This window comes from Oncorhynchus keta, chromosome 26 (assembly GCF_023373465.1).
Source record: "Oncorhynchus keta strain PuntledgeMale-10-30-2019 chromosome 26, Oket_V2, whole genome shotgun sequence".
Lineage (NCBI taxonomy): Eukaryota > Metazoa > Chordata > Actinopteri > Salmoniformes > Salmonidae > Oncorhynchus > Oncorhynchus keta.
In genome coordinates, this window is record NC_068446.1 from 27067902 (window position 1) to 27089528 (window position 21627).

General features: G+C 43.3%; 2 protein-coding genes across 2 annotated transcripts; one reads left to right on the forward strand and one right to left on the reverse strand.

Moving 5' to 3' along the window:
- Positions 1–205: 205 nt before the first annotated feature.
- On the forward strand, positions 206–6116 carry LOC118359177 (uncharacterized). Its single transcript, XM_035737513.2, has 2 exons — positions 206–1437; positions 3297–6116. Exons 1-2 carry the CDS (start codon positions 1232–1234, stop codon positions 5635–5637), a joined length of 2547 nt encoding a protein of 848 aa, XP_035593406.1. The 5' UTR covers positions 206–1231; the 3' UTR covers positions 5638–6116.
- A 522-nt stretch (positions 6117–6638) lies between these two features.
- LOC118359178 (MAP kinase-interacting serine/threonine-protein kinase 2-like) lies at positions 6639–21546 on the reverse strand. The gene is made up of 14 exons (XM_052480470.1): positions 21226–21546; positions 20488–20697; positions 19917–20001; positions 19671–19772; positions 19446–19543; positions 17240–17319; positions 16956–17029; positions 16520–16624; positions 16071–16126; positions 15488–15583; positions 10434–10628; positions 10066–10230; positions 9904–9944; positions 6639–9751 (listed from the first exon to the last, which is right to left on the reverse strand). The coding sequence occupies exons 2-14, from the start codon at positions 20536–20538 to the stop codon at positions 9487–9489; spliced, it is 1413 nt and encodes a 470-aa protein (XP_052336430.1). The 5' UTR covers positions 20539–20697; positions 21226–21546; the 3' UTR covers positions 6639–9486.
- Positions 21547–21627: the final 81 nt, after the last annotated feature.

The window sequence follows — 21627 nt, forward strand, 5'->3', positions numbered from 1 at the left end:
CAAGAGAATTATGCACAACATTTAGGCCTAATAGGGCTACAATGTAGGATATGGTCTATAAAATCAACCTAGCCTAACCATATGAAATCAAGCTTTATTTATAGAACATTACAAACATTAACTCAACACGCTTCACAGGGAAAAATAACTAATACAATTCAAATAAAAACATATGTTTACTACTCAAACATAAGAGCCTATGAAACTCAATTATAAACAGACAACAAACAAACAAAAATCACACTACAGAAATGCAAAGCTAAAATGGTGTGTTTTAAGATCTTTTCAAAATATCTCCAGTGTCCACACCCATCAGGTTCTCTGGCAGGCTATTTCAGAAGTTGGGGGCATAAAGGCTGCCTCTCCATTGCCTCTTGGTCCTTGGCTTTGGGATAGTTAAATGCCCAGTGCCTGAGGGACCTCCTGGGTACATAACTTTGAAGCATGTCTGACATGTATTGGGGTTCATGATCATGGATTGATTTAAAAAACAATCGATACCCTTACAAGTAATTCTAGAACTCACAGGTAATCAGTGCAGAGATATTAAAACCGGTGTAATGATTGTTTTCCGTCTGCTAAATGACTTAAATGTAATGTAAATGGTCTTGGTCAGTACCCATTTTGCAGCATTCTGTATGTTTTGCAGTTGACCAATGGCTTGCTTGGGTAGACCAGACAGGGGAGTATTACAACAGTCAAGTCTGCTTGTAATAAAAGCATTGATGAGTCTCTGTATGAGCCTGAGCTAGAAACATATAAATCAAAGCTCCCTCTTAACAAAATATGCCTATGCCCACACACGCACGCGCGCGCGCGCGCGCACACACACACACACACACACACACACACTTCCTGAGCGCCAACTCAGCCACCAACTCGCTGATACAAAGTAAACTCTCCTCATTTATAGCCTATAGTGCACCTGCGCGGAGGGCTGAATGTCTGACGGTTTTTGTTTTTTCCTATTAAATAAGACCTAGACGACAAGGTGAGGGGAATTCCGTACTAAATTAGTGACCTTAATTGATCTGCTTTAAATGGCTTTTGTGTCAACTGTGTCACAAATTAGAACGCATTACGCAATAGTTTATGACGCTTTAACTGTAGCATTATAATCATGATTAGAGCGGTCCACTTTATGCTCTTGCTACATTTGCTCACGGTTAAACCAACCTTCAAACGCACCATTAACGGGGCAAATGCTGAACACTAAATGTAGCAGGCCTAGATGATAGCTTCCATCGCCAGTATGTTTGCTACAGCAAATAATTATTTCAGGAACGGTGAGAATTTCTCTTCTCGGCCTCTGTTCCTAGGTCTTGATGTGACAATCCTTGTCAAGACCGTTGTGTTTTTGTTCTGCTCGGGCATCATACTGTGGTGCTTATGGGATCTATGGAGAGGAAATGATGACGATGATGACTCAGATTTTTTGTAAGTTTAGAAACATGTTTGTGTGTGCGTGACAGAGGCGGCAGGTGGGAGGAGCTATATGAGGATGAGCTCATTGTTGTCTCTGGAATTTAATTAATGAAACGGTACATACAGTACCATTCGAAAGTTTGGAAGCATCTACTCATTCCAGTTATCTTCTTTTTTTAAAACAATTTTCTACATTGTAAAATAATAGTGAAGACATCAAAACTATGAAATAACTCATGGAATCATGTAGTAACCAAAAAAGTGGTAAACAAATCAAAATATTGTTTATGTTTGATATTCTTCAAATTAGCCACCCTTTGCCTTGATGACAGCTTTGCACACTCTTGGCATTCTCTTAACCAGGTTCATGAAGTAGTCACCCTGAATACATTTAAATTAACAGGTGTGCCTTTTAAAAGGTTAATTTGTGGAGTTTATTTATTCTTAATGCATTTAAGACAATCAGTTGCGTTGTGACAAGGTACGGGTGGTATACAGAAGATATCCCTATTTGTTAAAAGACCAAGTCCATATTATGGCAAGAGAAACAACAAAATAAGCAAAGAGAAACGACAGTCCATCATTATTTTAAGACATGAAGGTCAGTCAATGCGGAAAATTAAGAACTTTCTTGAAAGTTTCTTCAAGTGCAGTCGCAAAAATCATCAAGCTATGATGAAACTGGCTCTCATGAGGACCACCACAGGAATGGAAGTTCCAGAGTTACCTCTGCTGCAGAGGATAAGTTCATTAGAGTTGCCAGCCTCAGAAATTGCAGCCCAAATAAATGCTTCACAGAGTTCAAGTAACAGACACATCTCAACATCAACTGTTCAGAGGAGACTGGTTGAATCAGGCCTTCAATGTCAAATTGCTGCAAAGAAACCACTACTAAAGGACAACAATAAGAAGAAAATACTTGCTTGGGCCAAGAAACATGAGCAATGGACATTAGACTGGTGGAAATCTGTCCTTTGGTCTGATGAGTCCAAATTTTAGATTGTTGGTTCCAACTGCCGTGTCTTTGTGAGACGGAGAGTAGCTGAACGGATGATCTCCGCATGTGTGGTTCCCACCATGAAGCATGGAGGAAGAGGTGTAATGGTGCTTTGCTGGTGACACTAAGTTATTTATTTAGAATTCAAGGCCACAGCATTCTGCAGCGATACACCATCCCATCGAGTTTGAGCTTCGTGAGACTATAATTTGTTTTTCAACAGGACAATGATCCAACACACCTCCAGACTGTGTAAGCGCTATTTGACCAAGAAGGAGAGTGGTGGAGTGCTGCATCAGACGACCTTCACAATCACCCAACCATCAACCCAATTGAGATGGTTTGGGATGCGTTAGACCACAGAGTGAAGGAAAAGCAGCCAACAAGTGCTCATCATATGTGGGAACTCCTTCAAGACTGTTGGAAAAGCATTCCAGGTGAAGCTGGTTTACAGACTGCCAAGGGTGTGCAAAGCTGTCATCAAGGCAAAGGGTGGCTACTTTGAAGAATCTCAAATCTTAATTATATTTTGATTTGTTTTAGACTTTTTTGGTTACTACATGAATCCATATGTGTTTTTTCATAGTTTTGAGGTCTTCACTATTATTCTACAATGTAGAAAATAGTATAAATAAAGAAAAACCCTTGAATGAGTAGGTGTGTCCAAACTTTTGACTAGTACTGTATGGAAACCACACGTTGGGCTCATTCTATTAATTCTATTCCAGACATTACAACGAGCCCATCCTCCTATAGCCCCTCCCACCAGCCTCGAGCGAGAGTCTGTGTGTGTGCTCTAGCCAACACTTGAGGAATTTCATTCATTTCTTGTCTTTATTATTATTTTTATATCAGTGGTATCTTTTCTCACAAGGGACATGCTGAAGGATTTGACCACCCAGCGCTACACTCTATACAGTAGCTGCGTAGACCATGTGAAGGAACTGGATGATCTTCCGGAGAACACTGTGCACAAGGTCAGCTGTGGGAGCAGAAGACAAAGGAAGCCACGGCGGAGGCAGCCTCCAGATTCCTATCTTGACTCCAGCCCAGATTATAGCCCTGCTACTAAATGTGACTCTGAATACGACAATGAATATGACTTTTTCTATGACAGGGCCAATGAATTGGAAACAAAGAGAAAACCTTTATTTCCCTCCAAACGTCATGTCGAGTTACCGTCTGACTGCAAACAGTGTGGGTCTATGCACCTGTGCAACAACGATGGTGACAGGTGCGTCAACATCAGAGTGGACACTCCAGAGTCCAGAAACGACACCGCCACCAGCAGTGAGACGGAGCACAGCTTTTGGCCTCTGAACATTATGGGGTCATCTGATTCTATCAGCTCATTTACCTCCTGGTCCTCTTTCAGCTCAACATCCAATCCATCTACTCTTGTGTCTGAGATGAGTGAAACAGTCCATGCTACACCAGTGGTTTCTAAAGATGAGCCATCCTCTACTAACAAAGGTCCCGCTGGCAGGTCAGAGTTGAATAACCCACTGTCAGTAAAAATGCAAGGGAGGCACAATCTAGAGCACAGCATCCGCCGAAAGGTCATACGCAGGTTATGGAGACGTGCCATATTGTTGGTTCGAGTTATTGGGATGCTACTCCCAGAAAGACTGAAGCAGGCCACAAAGAGGATTCCTGAAATTCTTTTAATTGTTGAAGAGGAAAATCATAAACCAATGGTATGTGACAAAGTTACAGATCCCAACCAGCACGACAACGCAAAGACCACATTTAAAAAAGATAACACTACTCTTATATCCCAGGTGGCAATCAATGGTCAGAAAGATCTGAAACGGGAAAAGATGGAGACTAGAACATCTAGCAAGCCCTTAGGTTTGAAATTATGTCCAGGGTTGGTGAAGACTCCTCGTCCTCAATGTTTTGTCCATCTTTTTGCATATCCCAAGCCGAGATCATTTTTAATCCGTATGATTGGAGAGGAAACAACTGATTTCCTTGAGATGACTCTGAAGCAAAACCGACTACACCACCTACTGGGAGTGCCTACTCTCTACTCAGACTCCCTGGAGAAGACGGCAGCCGAGGAGGTCACACCACAGCCAGTTCAGTTGGATTTCCATGGTGAAGAAACCCCATTCCTCCCCCAGGAGATAAGGAACAGACTTGAGTGTCATGTGAAGCATAAAGTGATAAAAAAGCAGTGGGCTCTTCCCAAGCTTGCTTTGAAGTATATAAAAGCCTTTAGGTCAGAAGGCGCTAAGTATCAGAGATATAAGAGTATGGACAACAGAAATCTGATTATAGACAGTAACGCTGAAACAATTTCCCAGCCTCTGATCACTTGCCAACAACTTCAGGATGAGATAGGGCCAATAACAGTAACATCACTGGAAACAGAGGGGGGGGAATCCCTCTCTGCAGCATCAAGTCAGTCTGATTATTCTACTGAGGAAAGTGTATGTAGCAGCGTTCTTGTCATAGATACATCCACTCAACCTGATGCGTTGGAAGTTAGCAAAACTTATCCCAGGACCAAATTTGAAATAGAACTGAAAAGCAAGTGCCTGGAAATCAGATTGTCTATGCCACAGGGAAGGGTTCCTCCAAAGAGGTTGGTAAAGAAGCTAGTCGGACCAGGTATGCGCATCCCTATACCCAGAGTGAAAAATATTTTATTCATGAGAAAGGTATCCATTAAACTTCTTGAGATGAACCTGAAACAGAAGCATTTGGCAAATGCATTGAGAGCACCTACCATCTTCAGCAAGTCTGTGGAACTGATCACACCCAAAGAAACTCCTCAGCCTAAAGAAGTGTCAGAGGTAGAGTTTGAATTTAATTGTTCTAAGGCACTTATCAGCAAAGAAATGAGAGACAAGCTAGAGTTCCACATCAAACGCAAAAAAATCCAACACCTCTGGGGTCTGCAGGAATCTCTTAATGCCCTCATACCCAAGGCACCAAAAATGGATCCCAGCAGGGTTTTCCCAAAGCCCAAGTATGACGTTGAGGTAGTGACAAGTGACATGCCCTTTTTGATTGACGAACAGAAAGAGGCTTTAGAGTGCAATGTGAGGAAAAAGAAAACTCAAAAGAACTGGGGTTACCCAAAACTGATAATGGACTCTCTGAAGGCAGAGGTTCCTGAGGCCAAAAACCTGGACAAGAGACACCCTCCAGCAGCTTCCAAGGATGTCCCTGTGGAGCCGATGTCATCAACGTCCTCGCAGAACTGAGTAACAAACACCAGAACTCCCACAGCAGTCCTGAAGGGAGAAGTGTATCTTGCTCCACAGGTTTGCTCTTAGTTTATTTTGACCCACATATCAAATAAACACCCATTTGGTTGTGTGCAATATTTTTAGGTGAGCTGGAGTAGTTTTTAAAATCAACACTAGGGGGAAGACTCAGAATTTGAGCAATGCTCTGACACACCGAGCCAGATATAACTCCGCTCCAAGCAAAATAACATTGCATCATTTCCTTGAAATCCCTGGTGATGTTTGCGCAATCGGTTAGTAGTGCATCTTATGTAATACAAGATATTTTAGGACTTAAGTTGACATTCCTTTTCTGCATTCTGTTGAGCAAATGGAAAATTGCAGTATCAGATTGACCAGATTTTACAGTACATTTAAGTCATTAAGCAGACGCTCTTATCCAGAGCGACTTACAAATTGGTGCATACACCTTATGACAACCAGTGGAACAGCCACTTGCATCTAAATCTTGTTGGGGGGAGAAGGATTACTTACCCTTACTTACCCTATCCTAGGTATTCCTTGAAGAGGTGTGGTTTCGTGTGCTGAGTATTAACAGGAATTCAGTGTCCCCAGCCCCTGGGTTGATAAGGAACACTGCCAGACCTCCTGGGGAAACAGGGGCAGCACTTGCAGTGAGTTGCATCACTTGCCTTGTGTATAGACAGTCATGAATCCTTAACACCTCCGACTCTGGACCAAACCAATTACATGTGACTAGGTTGATAGTAAATATTACTTAACTGCCCCCAAGCAAAGAGCATGTGTCCTTTACTCTGCGTTGTATCTGAGAGCCATTTCCAGTACAATTGATCAAGCCTCAAGCCTTGGCCAAGTGATGAACTGGCAGAGTAAAACTATGGTGATTGTGCCAGTTTACAAGTGAGAACATGTTGGAATGGTTCAGCAGTTATATCGTTGAACTGGCCCCGAGGCTTCTCACCATTCCTCAGACAAATAGCAGAATAAGTGGAGAATACTTGTTCAAAGCAATTTATTGTATTTAGAAAAAAAAACAATAAAATTCTGCAAGTCATGTTTCTTTGCGTGAACTGCAAATCAGTCCCATGTTACAGTAAAGTGCTTATTTCAATTCAATGTCTCAGAAGTATGATTTGTAAAAAATAAAATAAAAATCCTGTTAATATTTTGGGCTGGGACAAAAAGAGTTAAAAACAAGGGGCAACAACTCCAAAGAGAAGGCTTGAGTAGAGAACCACGTAGATAAACATTTACGTTACCTCCCTCGGACTGAAAGATGTATACATATGTTCCAATGTTGTTCAAATCTTAAATGCGTTCCCTGTGAGCACCATTCAAATAGTGGGGGATTGACTGTCCAGTTGGTCTCATTTTACACATTGTTGCAATATCATTTAGAAAGTCCAAAACTACTGCGTTGTGCAAAAGTAGAAATGGTTATGACTAAGAACACACCGTAGATGTAAGTACTACATCTGTGCATTTCGGAGAATCACAACCCTAACAAAATAGGGAGACACTTGTCTGATAGAAAAAAATAAAAGGCAGGCAGAAACTCAATTGAAAAGGCATTTTCATAAACCCCCCAAAAATGCCTTACGCAGCTTAATGCTTTTTCTCAGATTCTTAATAGCAAGTTAGTTTCCCCAAACAAAGAACAGCTGCATACACAAATTCAAGTAAGTCTTACTATAAGACATAAAACCCCAGAAACATACATTGGTAGAAAGGTTTCAGAAAGATCACAATCAGTGTCCCATGAATCAGCAGAATGGGCCTTTTGACACTAAGGGAGCCATTTCTTCCAAGATAACCAAACTGCAGTAGTGGTAACAAACTGCAGTAGTGGTAACACCACATGGACAGTCATGAGTTTAGTCGTTGTACTCCTTGGTGATGAGAACACGCACGTTGTCACTTGTATTCATGACTTTTTGGCATTGGCTAGTGTCTTGAGAACCCATCACTAATATAATTTGTCAATTTCCTAACAGCCACTGGTTTCCAAACAGATTGTTGCCAACACTTTCGCATTACAAAATAACATTAAAATAACTGTCACTGGGCATTAATTTAGCTCCAGATAAAACTTCACACTTTAAAAAAAGGAACATCTGGTGTTCCACCTGAACAATTGAACAGCACCTGCATGAGGTTAATGTCGAAAAATAAAAGCTTAAAAACACGTGTAAAAAAAATAATTAAAAAAAAGTGGCACAGTTAAACAGTTAACTTTTTAAATAACTCAATACAGCTACATGTCCTCGGAAGACTTTTCTGGAATGCTATGCCATTTAGACTTTTCCATCATCTCCGTCACCATGTTAAATGCTAATTATTTCTCCCAAAATGAGGTTTTTGCAGTTGTGATGCAATTTGGAATCATTCTGAGGGTGTCACATTATCAAGGTCAATAGTAGGTTAACCTCTTAACAGAAAAGCCTGATTAAACCCTGAACAAATCCAAATACATTAGCCAAGTCACGTCGGCTAAAATTAGCATTTCTAACTCTGCTAAATTAGACAGATTATTATGACAGCCATGGTATATTTCCTTTACATAGCAGTCAAATAACTTTAGATGTTTACATTAATACATCTTATGGTTTGATGACAACACTTAGTACACAATTTGGCATGGGAAGCTTTGGCATGGGGAACCAAATTTGCAATTTTCCTGCTCCATGTTTATTGAGGGTAGCATCAGGACAACAAAGTTCATGTTCTGGTATCAAATGAGTTGCATGTGCCAAGAACTTTAGGTTAGTGCATAAAGCACCTTCCGCAGAGGCAGGCGCAACATTTCATTCAACCCCTATTGCATTGTAGAAATTCAGGAGGAATTCCCTGATATCAGAAAGAATAGATGAAAATTGAATGATGCATGGCGATTGGTAGTTTGGCATAATTCATGTCATCTATGAAACTGCATTGTAGCGTAATAAGGGCTGGTTATAGATACATTCTCTGGTACTAGAGGCTCATGGGCACAGCCACAACATTTTGTACTGTGGGCTTAGACCTTCCACAGAGGAGGCTCAGTTGAAGAGGAATTTATCCAAACAATGGACTGCGACAGACACTGGCAGCATTGGCTTCCAGCCTTCTGAACTCTTTCCACTGAATACCTCCACATGTAAAACCCTTCATGTTGGCCATTGCATCAGCGTGTATGCATCTGCTGATGGGACATTCAGACATGGAGAACATTCCAGATAAACTTCATTCACAGTGGATCCAGTTATAACATGCGGAAGCAGCACAACAGGCGTCTGAGCTTGGTTCAACCGTTCTGCCATAGACTCAAAAGAAAAACAGCTTGAAAAGGGCCCCCCCCTCAGCCTGGATGTGCCATGTATGCAGGCCCTGGCTAATGTGCTTTACAAGTGCTGCTATGGGGCAGAAGGCAGTGAAGCATTTAACAGAGTCCAAAGTGTACACAGCAGTGTTGTACTTTTCTAATTCTCAGCGCAGCTCAAGCCATTTCTCCAACTGCCATCACATTTCAATTAATAGAGGACGCATACGTGGAGCTGCACTGATCAGGAATTTTGGGCATGTGTGCATTTGGGCTGCCGGCTCTTCATCTTTGCCCTCCGAAATATACTTTTGGAGCCAGGCATGGCAGCGGTCTCTCCTGTTAAAGAGGGGGACAAGCCTGCAGTCAATGAAAGTGTGGTTGAGTTGGGGCCAGGGGCCAGGGCGAGGCAGGGGCCAGGGCGAGGCAGGGGCCAGGGCGAGGCAGGGGCCAGGGCGAGGCAGGGGCCAGGGCGAGGCAGGGGCCAGGCTGAACGGTCATCTGGAGATCCAATTCAGTGGGTGCGGCTGGTCAAAGGCGGTGATTCAGGCAGATGACGTGATGACGAGGGGGGCGAGGAGCTGGCAGAGCTCGGCGGCAGAGACAGGCCCCGTCTTTAGCAGGCTCTGCCTGCGCTTGGACAGCTTGGAGTTGGATGGAGGGGAGAGGTGCATGGAAGTGGAGCAGGCTGTGATGACAGTGGGAGCCTCGTCGAGCTGCTGCTGCTCTGCCATCACAGCCTGCTCAGCCAGCTGCCGGTTCATGGCCACTGCCTTGCCAGCAAAGAACGTCAGGTCCTTGGCACTGCTCCTGAAAGGGTAGAAGAATCTTAAATCTTAATGCAGAAGTTGACATTTTAGTTACACTAGTTGTACTTTCTTATAAATGGAGGTGATCAGGCTAGGCTACACTACAGTAAAGAACATAGCCCATATCCCTCAGGGACCCAAATATTAACTAACCTTTGAGGTAGGATGGATGTTGGCAGTGTGTCAGAGAATCCCTAAAAAAAAAATATATGTTTTAGCAGGTGGTTAGACAAAGGAAACCCCACCATTCTACCCACTGAAATGTATGTAGAATTCAAAGAGCCTGGGGGGGGGGGTGTAGAGAGTGAGACTTACCCCCTGCACCCAGGGGTGCTGCAGAACCTGGCCGGCACTCAGGCGGTTCTTGGCATCTCTAACAAGAAGTTTGGAGATCAGGTCTTTGGCACTTGAGGAGATGTGAGCCCAGTCCTTCTCTGGAAACTCATACTTCCCTTCCTGGATACTCTCAAACAACATGTTCTAGTGATAAAGAACTTTCATTACCATCACATAGTAAGGAAACTCAGAGCTTGAATTTCACAATTGTGCGCAAGTCAGTCTTGTTAATGTGCACCTAGGAATATGCCACAATTCCACAAACAAACAGGATAGTTTCTGGAAAGCACACTAAACAAATGAAAGAATCTGGGTCAGCCAGAGGTGGCCTTTGCTTTCTTCCTTACCTGGCATGTGTGGCAGGGTTCTCCCATATCCCAGCCACAGTCGCTACCGCAGCGGCCTACAAAGGGTGGGTAGCCACTCAACAGGATGTAGAGGATGACCCCCAGGCTCCACAGGTCACAGCGCTTGTCATAGTTTGTGGCCTCCTCACTGAAGGCCTCCACCACTTCAGGGGCCATGTACTCTGCCGAGCCACACTGCAGGAAACAGACCGAGACAGCAGGGTTAGTTAGCTCTGGGCTGGGCGCAGTCAAGCCATGAATTACAGGCAGCAGCCGCATTGAGCTAAAGGCTACAGCTGCCACTATCAAGGAGCGGGACCCTAAACCGGAAGCTTATAATAAATCCTGCTATGCCCTCCGACGAACCATCAACAGGCAAAGCGTCACTACAGGACTAAGATCGAGTCGTACTACACCGGCGGCGACACTCGACAGGTGTGACAAGGCCTGCAAACCATTACAGACTACAAAGGGAAGCAAAGCCGAGAGCTGCCCAGTGACGCAAGCCTACTGGAAGAGCTAAACTATTTCATTCTCGCTTTGAGGGAAATTACACTGAAACATGCATGAGAGCACCAGCTGTACCGCAAGACTGATCATCGCCGCAGCTGATGTTAGTAAGACCTTTAGACAGGTCAACATTCACAAGTCCTTAGATCCTGAAAAGGTTCTACAGCTGCACCATCACTGCCTGGTATGGCAACTGCTCGGCCTCCGACCACAAGGCACTACAGAGGGCAGTGCGAATGGCCCAGTACATCACTGGGGCCAAGCTTCCTGCCATCCAGGACCTCTATACCAGGCAGTGTCAGAGGAAGGCCTCAAAACTTGTCCGACTCCAGCCATCCTAGTCAGACTGTTCTCTGCTACCACACCAAGCGGTAGCTGAGCGCAAAGTCTAGGTCCACGAGGCTTCTAAACAGCTTCCACCCCCAAGCCATAGGTCTCCTGAACAAATGACCACCCAGACTATTTGCATTGCCCACCCCCCCCACCACTCTCGTCATCTATGTATAGTCCCTTTAATTAACTCTACCTACATGTACATACTACCTCAACTAACCAGTGCCCCCGCACATTGACTACCGGCACACCCCGTGTGTGAGATATATACACATACGCTATTTTTTTTACTGCTGCTCTTTAGTTACTTTTTATTCGTATCCGTATTTTTTTTAACTGCACTTTTGGTTAGGGGCTCTTAAGTAAGCATTTCACTGTAAGGTCTACACTTATTGGGAGCGGAGTTGCTGTGCAGGAGATTGACCATCCTAAGACAAGTGACTAAATAAAACTAAAACAAACTAAAAAGTAGGTTTGAATGACCATTTATTTTGATAACAGAACTCACCAAAATAGTCTTGTCCTGCCTAGCAACAGCATCATGGAACAAAATAGATTTGTTCACCATGGTGCTTGAGGAAGAATGAGAGTATGTGTTTCAGAGCCCCCTTCAAAAACATGGCTAAGCCCAGTAGCCAGCTTATGACTGCTCAGGGCATGATAAGGTGAGGGAGCTCTGCTCAACTGATTTGTAGAGCAGCAGATATACTTCATCCTGCTGGTGCAATACTATTGACGACTTCCATCAGTCTTCGACTCTTTAATCCTTCCTGCGGTGACAGGGATGGCGGCTAATCAGCCAACATTGATTTCTGCCAACAAATCCTCACCGCAATCTGGAGCTTTCCTAACCATATGACCAGTCAACTCATAACACAGCTGCCTTTGCTTTTAAAGAAAGAGGTCTTTCATTGGCACTTCAGCGCCTGACAAGTCAGAAAAAACTTGGGAATTCCCCTTAAAGCTGCAGTAAACAGAATTCCTGCCCCATTTCCAGTTTGTTAAAATAAGTGTTAAAATTCCAGTGTGACAAAGCATTGTATAGTGTTTACAGAACTATTGTATTAGCTAAACCACTATGAAATACCTTTTCATTTAACCAAAAATATTGAATTTCAGCTTGTGTACACAATCAAAAGACAGAAAACAGGGAGCATAGAAATAGAGCACAGAGCAGATCTACCGCTTCTTAGACTTGCTTTCAATGAGAACGACAAATCTATAAAACTCAAATGTGAGTTCGGTCAGGAAGCCCAAAAAGTTAAATTGAAGCTTTAAGTTGCACCACATGCCTGTATGTGTTCACTGCTGCACACAGCCTCATGCAGACCTGATTACACCAGGAAACCACTTGAACACGATTCTCAGAAAAGAGAACATTCCCTGAAAGTAAACCCCCAACCGCTACAAGTACAGTAACCACAACATTTCCTAAGGGTGCTTTCTATAGGACTGACCAGTTAGTCAACAGGCTGTTGGCAACCGAGAATATTTGCACTTATAAATAAATCCCATCGTGCACAGGACTTGTCTGATTCACGCATGTCTCAGTGTCCACTTCCATTGCAGAGGCCAAGAGGATGGCACAGTCCACTCTAAGATGTGATACTGAAATATTATATGGTTATAGTATCTAATTATGATGCAACACAATAAATCTAATATATTATAACAAATGTACACTCCAATGTTGGATGTGTTCCCTGTCCGGTTCTGAAACCATCTTCAGTGCACTGTAAAATTGGCACTTTTCCCTGTATTGCTATGTGCATAATAGCAAAGTTAACCAGGATATTGGGATGAGAACAATTCAGAGGCAGCAATGAGAAAACAGCCCTTGCCTTACAAAAATGTTTGTTAGAACAGAATGGTAGTTCTAATTGTGTTTACCTAGTTCCAAACTTGTTTTCTAACAACCTCATAACACATACATGCAGCGCTTGCTCCTATACCATCCTTTTTCTTGATCTCATTGTTAGAATTATGATTATAATACATAATGTTATCATTAATAGGCTTTGTATAGTATCCTTGTATAACCACCGTCAAGCTGTAGGCCTAAGAGTGTCCTGTTCAGTCTTAATACCTTAACTTAAACCTGTTTTTCAATATATAGGCTACTGAATCAATCATTTACGGTTTGAAATGCAATCACATTAAAAAAAAAATGTTAAACTAAAGTTTGCCTAAAATAATTAGTCTAAACAATAAACCGCAATTCAAGAATGCATGAAACTGTTTAGTCTACTGTAATAAAGGCTTTATACATTTGTTAGAACAGACTGACACTATTTAAGTATTTAAGTTGTTCCAAATGGTCAGGAAAAAAATATTGTAATTTAACTGCAACTGTTTAGCACAACGCTCACAACACTTCAGCCTTTACCCTCCTTTTCCCCTGATCTCCAGTAGTTTCCACAAGAAGTCAAATGTCATCCACACATCGGACTTCTTTAAACATGTGCCAGTCACAGGCTGTCATTTTAATTAACTGTGACCATCAAGTGGCAGTCATTTATGTCTTAATTATTTAATCAGTGTGCTTAAAGCAGACAAGCTCAGTGCATATGTAGTTGACACAGAAAAATACATTTAAACATTTCCACCAATCGATTGGTGGAAAGAACAGGACGGCTTTTGGTTGAGCAAGGTTTTTTTTTTTGTGTAAATACTATGAAACATTGGGGGAATAACACACTAAGTGTGGGGATGTGGGGAAAAGTGTCAGGAAAGAAAATCAGATAAGAATGTCCTGAACAGAGACTAGAAAAAACAAGGGAGAGGCGCATGAGCAGTGCTGGGTACACACACACCACTCCCCCGCACTCCTTCACTCTCCCCCTGGCTCAGCCAATCAAAGCAGAGTTGCTAGTAGGCACAAGGGCAATTTATCTAGAACAACCGTTAGACATGAGGCTTTTGTGTTATGAATACAAAGAGAAATGCAGGCTTGCACACGTGTGGTGAGAAAGTGGGTAGAGATTACAGTGCAAGAGCAGAGACCAGAGGGTGGGCGGCAATGTTACTTCAGTTTCTGCATGTTACAGCTCAAGTGCTACCAGGGGAATGTAGCAGAAGATCAGTGACAGGGGACATGGTCTCGTTCAAATTACTGTTAAAATAAGCTTCTCATTCAACCACTTCCACATACTGTAGCATGGTTTGGCCTCACGGTCTGCGCAAACGTGCAATCTGTTCCCCGTAGCCTTGCCTCAAGGATATTATATCTAGTTCACACAGGAATGACAACATATCTTTATTCAAAGATGTCCATCAGTCTGACCCAGGGCCAGGTCAATCTCTCACAACAAAGACCAGTCTGAAACCAGGGGGGGGGCTATCCTCAGACTGCCCTGAGAGCTGAGACCCAAGATCACAGAGGAGACCACTCAGCACTTACACCACCCAGTCTGTCTCCAATATGGGCCAAACTATAATACCCAAATAGTCAGCCTGCCAACAGGCTACCCAAGCTAGGTCAGGTTACAATGAAAACCCCCCACCTCCTACATTTCTCCCTCTATCTAGCCTGGTTATCTGGGTCACCTGCTCACATCCATCTCCCTCTGACAGGAGAGGCACAGAAAGGGATAGTTGCCCTTTACATTTGAAGAATTCCAGTAACATTGTGCCGGTCAGGGTTTAAAGGCAGTTTTTATTTTTAATGAAACTTTGGCTTAACCCATCATGGCCTTGCCCCAGGTGCTTCACCATTTCCACTGATAAGTAGCAGGATGTGGACATTAAACTTTCAGGAATCTGAATGGCGCTGATAAGTGCTTCTCAGATACCTAAGCATAGGAGCTGCCAGATAGGAGAGCGTGCCAAAGGTGTGTGTGTTTATACACTGGCTGAGAGTCAATCCCATCATTACAATGAAACCAGCCAACAGTTAACTTTGTCCCTGGCCTTAGATACAAGCACACCTTCTCCCTGGTTCCCAATGAGAGGGCTTCCTGCAAGTGACACCACCTGGGCTTGTCCAATACCATACAGGCAAGCCAATCTACATGGGGAGCAGAATTTTAAAACCACCCTGCCTCAGACAAAGGCACAAGAAAGCCTCACTCTGGCTTTGCTGTACCATGTCCCAATAGTCACACACCTCTGCTTTCCATAGAATTTCAGTTTCCTGCCCAAAGCCTTGCCACAGGCCTATTTACATGAGTCAAAACTAGACTGGCTGAACAGAGTGTAGTAGACAGACTTACTGGAGTGAGGAGCTCTGGGGTGGAGATGGGAGAGCTGTCGCTGTTTAGCTTGATCCCACTACCCAGGTCAAAGTCACAGATCTTCACAGGCGAGATCTACAAAGGAAGGGAAATGGGCACGTTTTAGAAATGTTACAAAACAATTCTACTGTTGCTCAAAATATTTGACCAGGGTGCTGGTTGTGGTCTACGGCTCAATTGAGTGATGGCAGAAGGCGATTTATGGCCAATCAAACTGGGTGGATTGAGCCCTGAATGCTGATTGGCTGACAGCTGTAGTATTCAGACCATATACCACAGTATGACCAGTTATTTTTACTGCTCTAATTACATTGGTAAACAGTTTATAGCAGTAAGGCACCTCGGGGGGGGGGTTGTGATATATGGCCAATATACCACAGTTAAGAGCTATGTACAGGCACTCTGCATTGTGCCAGACATCAAGAACAGCCATGATCCGTCGTATATTGGCCATATAACACCCCCCAGGCCTTATTGCGTAATCATACTTCCAGATTAGAGTGGCCAATACGCCAGTGGCTACACATATATACAAATCGGACACCTGTAAATGGAAACATACTTTGTCTGCATGCTCACATAAGATGTTCTCCGGCTTCAGATCTCTATGTGCCATTCCTGTAAAAATGAAATGCAGAGTCATTCTGATGCATGCATAATTAGGCAATAGACAGAAGGGGGGCATGTGTTTTAACATGTGTCAAATGACCAGCCTGGGCCACTGCTAGGGATCACATGGGAACCATGGCTTTGACTAAACAGCCCAGGTGTTGAGGGAACACGCGAGACCTTTGAACCATTTGTGATTCTACCCAGAAGTAGATTAGTGGGCCGAGCCTTTTATCTGCTGAAACCAGATCAGCTAGAGTTGCATTGTAAAGCCCTTATGATAAATGCCAGCCAGCCCATCTCCAGATGCCAGCGCCCTTCCCAGTCCCCATATGAAACCCCATCCCTTGGCCTGCCAGGCAAGCCCTGGTCTGTGGCTCAACCTGGTTGTAGCAGACTTACCTTTGTTATGCAGGAAATCCAGAGCGCTGGCGATGTCCTGCACCACAACGCAGGCTTCCTGCTCACTGAAGTGTAGTCTCCTGTGGATGTGAGCCAGGACTGTACCTGCAGGTTAACACCACACTTGTTACCCTGCTCAACCCCATCACATTGGTGTGTATTAAAAGTGCCTGTATTAAGATTAGGGTTGCTTAATTCCTGTAACTTTCAATAAATTCCAAGGTTTTCCAGAAATCCTGGTTGCATGATACCAGATTTCCTCCTCATTCCAGGAATCCTCTAACTGGGATTTCTGGAAAACCAGGGAATTTATAGAAAGCTGCAGGAATTTTTCCACCCTAATTAAGACACACGAAGAAATTCAATGTGAGAAACATGCAGGAGGAAGTGGTGCATATTAATTTTAAAGCCTTTAAACCCTGTTAGAAGCACTCACCCCCTCTGAGCATTTCAAACACCAAGTAAAACTTGTCTTCCTCCTCAAAGAACTCCACCAGCTCCAGGATGTTTCTGCAGTGAAGGACAGGACACTGGTCAAAACTAATCACACGACAGTCATTAGAGATTCTTCAGTCAAGGAATTTATTGAATAATTATAAAGACTTTGCTCAGGGTATTGCTCATTTACAGTGCCATGAAGGTGTAATGAGGTAAGCTGCTTTCCACTAAAATATATTATTCAGAAGTCCCTGTGGTTGGGCATCTAAGTAGTAATCTTACCTGTGACCCTGGCACTGGTACAGCATCTCCACCTCCCTGAAGACGCGACTGCGGCTGTGACCGGGTCTCTTCTCAATGATCTGGAATGGAGAAGTCTGTGTTAATTCCACTGGGGTAACAATCACACATGCATAAAATCCTATTAATATACTGTGTAAGGACTGGAAATATACCATTGAGCCCTTAGGTTCACTTCTCACCTTCCAACCTTAAGGCACAGTTAGGATGAAGGGTTAACCTACTTCTGGGGCCTGCCAAGTGCCTACCCACCCAGCCAGCCAACGGGTGGAGAATCAAGGCCCCACACCTCTAAATATTGTATACCATATTCCAACCTTCCATGCTTGTGCTGTGAAATTACAAGGCAAAGTGTTCCCAAAGAGTTGTATTGACAATAGAGCAATAGTTCTAGTGCTGCTGTGGGTTGCTGCCTGACAGCCCAGCTTGTTGCGCAGCCAAGGGAGACTGCTGACACCAAAGGCAAAGGCCTGAATTTTCCAGCCACCCCCTCATTGTCTGAGGGTGTACGTGATGCTCTTCCTGCTAGATGGATTAGGGCTGCCATTGAACTCCACCGGGGTCAGAGCACAATGACTGTCTAGGATTAGGGGCCTGTGTGTTCCCAAAGCCTAGGGACTATTTTAAAAAGAGTCTGCACCCAACCAGTGACTTTCTCCTGATCACAACCTCCAACGAGTAGCCTACATGTAGCAGAGCAGACACCAGTATCGATTAACTGATAATGGAAAAATTGACAGCTAAATGAAGAGCTAACACTGTGGGGGCGAGCGCCCTTTGTCATTGGAGGCTTGTGGGGGTTTTACTGCCCTGTTGCTATAAATCCCCACAGCATGGCTTTAGGAGGGCCCCATTGAGTCATACTGCAGGTTTGTAAATCAGATGCATGAACGCCCAGGAGCAATCCTTATGCAGGACCCAAGGACGCAGCTAGCCAGGCAGGCCCCTTCCCTTTGAAATTGTTTTCCTGCAGCTTTGGATTTTGTTGGGATTGCAACACCAGGAGCCCCAGCCCCCCATCCAGCTGTCGAGAGGGGGAGGGGTGGCTGGCAAGGACATCTGGGCAGTTGAAGTCCCCGCCTAGACCTCGAGTCATTGGTTCTCCCACACCCCTCCCCATAGAATCCTCCTCAAAGGATTCCTCTATAGTAAACTATTTAACACCAGTATGTTTATTAGAAAGGGAACAAATACCATTAATATACTGGATGCAAAAGTAACAGTATACAAGGAATCCATACAAAATATGGAACAAACTAAATCTTACGACACTTCTGCAAAGTGAAAAACTGCCAAAATTGAATTTCACAACATTTACTTGCTCAAGGCAAAAGAGAGAAAAAGCAGCAAGGCACAGGAATCCAAAACATTTTCAATCTGCATCCCTTCATGTAATTAAAAAAAATATATATTCTAGAGGAACAGAAAAAAGTGTAAACACCCTAGGTCATAACCCTCAACATGTTTTGGCACTGCTGCCAGTACACAATGTTCTCACCACTAGGAGCCTGGCTGACGAATGAGAGCAAAGAGAGGGGGTGGATGTAGCCTTCCGCTGGCTCGGATTGGCTGGCAGAGTCAGAAAAACACGGAGGAGAAGTTTGTGCTTGCAGTAGCTAGGCCCCCAGTGCCCATAAAACCACAACAGAAGCATAACACTGAGTGAGAGCCTCAGACATCCGTTTCAAAAGGCTGAACAGAACAAACATGACGACATCTGTCTAGGGAAATTAACGATGTCCCAAACAAGTACATTTCCAAGAGTACATGCTACAAATTTAGATGCCGGAGAGGACATTGATGTAGTCCACACCCTCAAGTGTATCTATAGGTTATACCACTAAAACCATTTAATTGATTCAGGGTCTACATTTCCATAGCAATTCCTCCCAGTGGGGCTAATGATCAGGTGACCATGTGCAGTTATCTTCATATTGATCACATGCCAAAGCAGCAAGGAAGTGAAATGTAAGATGACAGCAGTCACATGCCCTTGTCAGGAGCGTGACACACTTCAAACATTATCCTCTGAGGGATGCAATATCCTGGGAGAGCTTTCAACCATTCCTAAAAAAAACATCCTCATTTACAAATTTGAAACAAACCACTCAAGACAATAACATGTTCAGGCACAAATTATATTGGGGTTCCTTTTTAGAGAACTTGTGCAGCATGAGAAACATCTTACCTTGACAGCATATTCTTTATTGGTGATGAGGTTGATGCAGGTCTGTACCCTTGCATAAGCCCCCTCTCCAAGTACCTCTGACTGCAGGCTGTAGACATCTGGTGGGACAAATGTATATTAAAAAAAATAAAAAAAATCGCCAGATAGATTAAATATGTTGTACCATAATCTATAGTATCTGTCCTTTAGATGAGATAAGAAAATTAGTATCAAATCGAAAATTACCCTCAAATCGGCCAGAGAAGCTGTCAGTTGCCCTGCAACGCTTTTTCTTCTTATTTCTCTTCTTGGCATCAGGGATGTCAATAGGCTTGCTGGAGGTAATATCTACACAATCAGAAACATCTGTATGAATACTAGGGTGCTACTTAACATAGGAAATGCTACTACTGAGTTGGTGTCCCAGGATGCTGACATTGGCCTCTTGGAGTAAGTGATTAGTAAAAACAACAAAAAAAGGAACACACTTACCATGTCTATTTGACAAATCAAAATTGAAGTCTGAATTAAGGAGGGAACCATTTGTGAATTCATCACCAGCAAAGGGATTTGGGCCCTAGATGAGAACACATGTGTGAATTTCAACTAATAACAGTTCAGCATTCAAAATGACCCATAAGACTGATAAAATTATCAACCCATTAGCTCCAGTGGCCATGGTCTCATGGGATCCACTACAATATTGGAAAGAATTTCACAGCTGACAGTGTCCAGTGAAAAATTATGTGCACTGCCCACTTGTACCAAGGCTTCATATCCAATAACAGCATCTGAACCAAATTACAATCAATCTGTTGTGCCAGTTAACATTGTCCAAGTAGACCCAAGTAGACCCGTTCCCTAGACAACTCAGTCATTACCCATATTTGCACTTGTGAAGTCTGAACATTCGTGGCAAGGATACACACGTTTGTCACCCAAATGTGAAGACGGAAGTCATTAAATATAGAATAATGTGGTTACATATTGAAAGATGCAGCCTAGTCCCACTTCTACATCTTGTAACCAACACAACCTAATAGAAACAGCAACGTTAACTAACCTTGAAAGAGCGATGGAATCCAGTCACTTCGGTGATCTTATTTTGCACCATTTTGCATCGATTAAAGATTATTATGAAGGACTGATGGCGGCTGCAGCATGTAAGTACTATCAAATTGTACCCTCTCCCGAAACAAAATGTTTCTTTAGAGACTGAAGCAAATGATCCCTGCGTTCTCTGGTCAAGATGATGCAGGGCTTAACCGGAGCACTGTTAAAAACAAGTATATCATAACGTTAGACAACAATCGGGAATAGTGGTCAATAATAGCCTAAACCATAGATCAAGATAGATATGCGGTGAAACAATTTAAGAATACTTAGTTCACAAGTATGGCAGTATGGCCGGTTGTCTGACATTAAAAACACGCTAAAATGAACACTAGTCAGACTAAAAGAAAACACTGCACACTGGACACTACTGGATCACTGCACAGTAACACGAATACGCAGTTAGTCAACTAGCTAGCTAAAATCAATCAATTACATCAATATCCTTACCCATAATTAAATACTAACGTCACCCGACAAAAATAATAAGCGTGAAACAATATGGTATGACATTTTACGTCAATTAATCGACTTGGCGAGACAGAAGGCTAACATTAACTGTTACTGTAGCTATGCTAACGCTGTCAATAAACCACCGCCAGAAGCATTCATTTCGCTTAACGCCGAGCAGAAAGGACGTCAAGCAAAAGTAAAGAGCCTCTTATCGACAAAACTACGTTTAACTTACCCTCTTGTCTTTTTTTCAGAGCTCCAGCGTAAACACCGTTGTTTGACACACTGCTTTCGTTAAAGCCCCAGCGATGGTCGAGGATTTGCCAGATCGTGAGTGTGTGGAAGGTGGAACGAATCGCAGCCCAACAAGTATTTATAATCTCACGATTGTCTCCACCCATTTCTCGAATAATCCAGTCATTTGAGTACTCGCCCCCGAAACACAGCAACAGACAAATTTATCATATGGGTTGGGGTGACGTGTGTATTTTACAGGTCTGATTCAAATTCAGTTCATATAGCTTCCGTCTTTCCTAACACCGTCTCGTCTCCTTCACCCTTCACAGATCTGATATTACTAGTCATCTGAAATCTGAGTGATTGGTTTTAGGAGAAGGGACAGGGGACAGAAATGGAA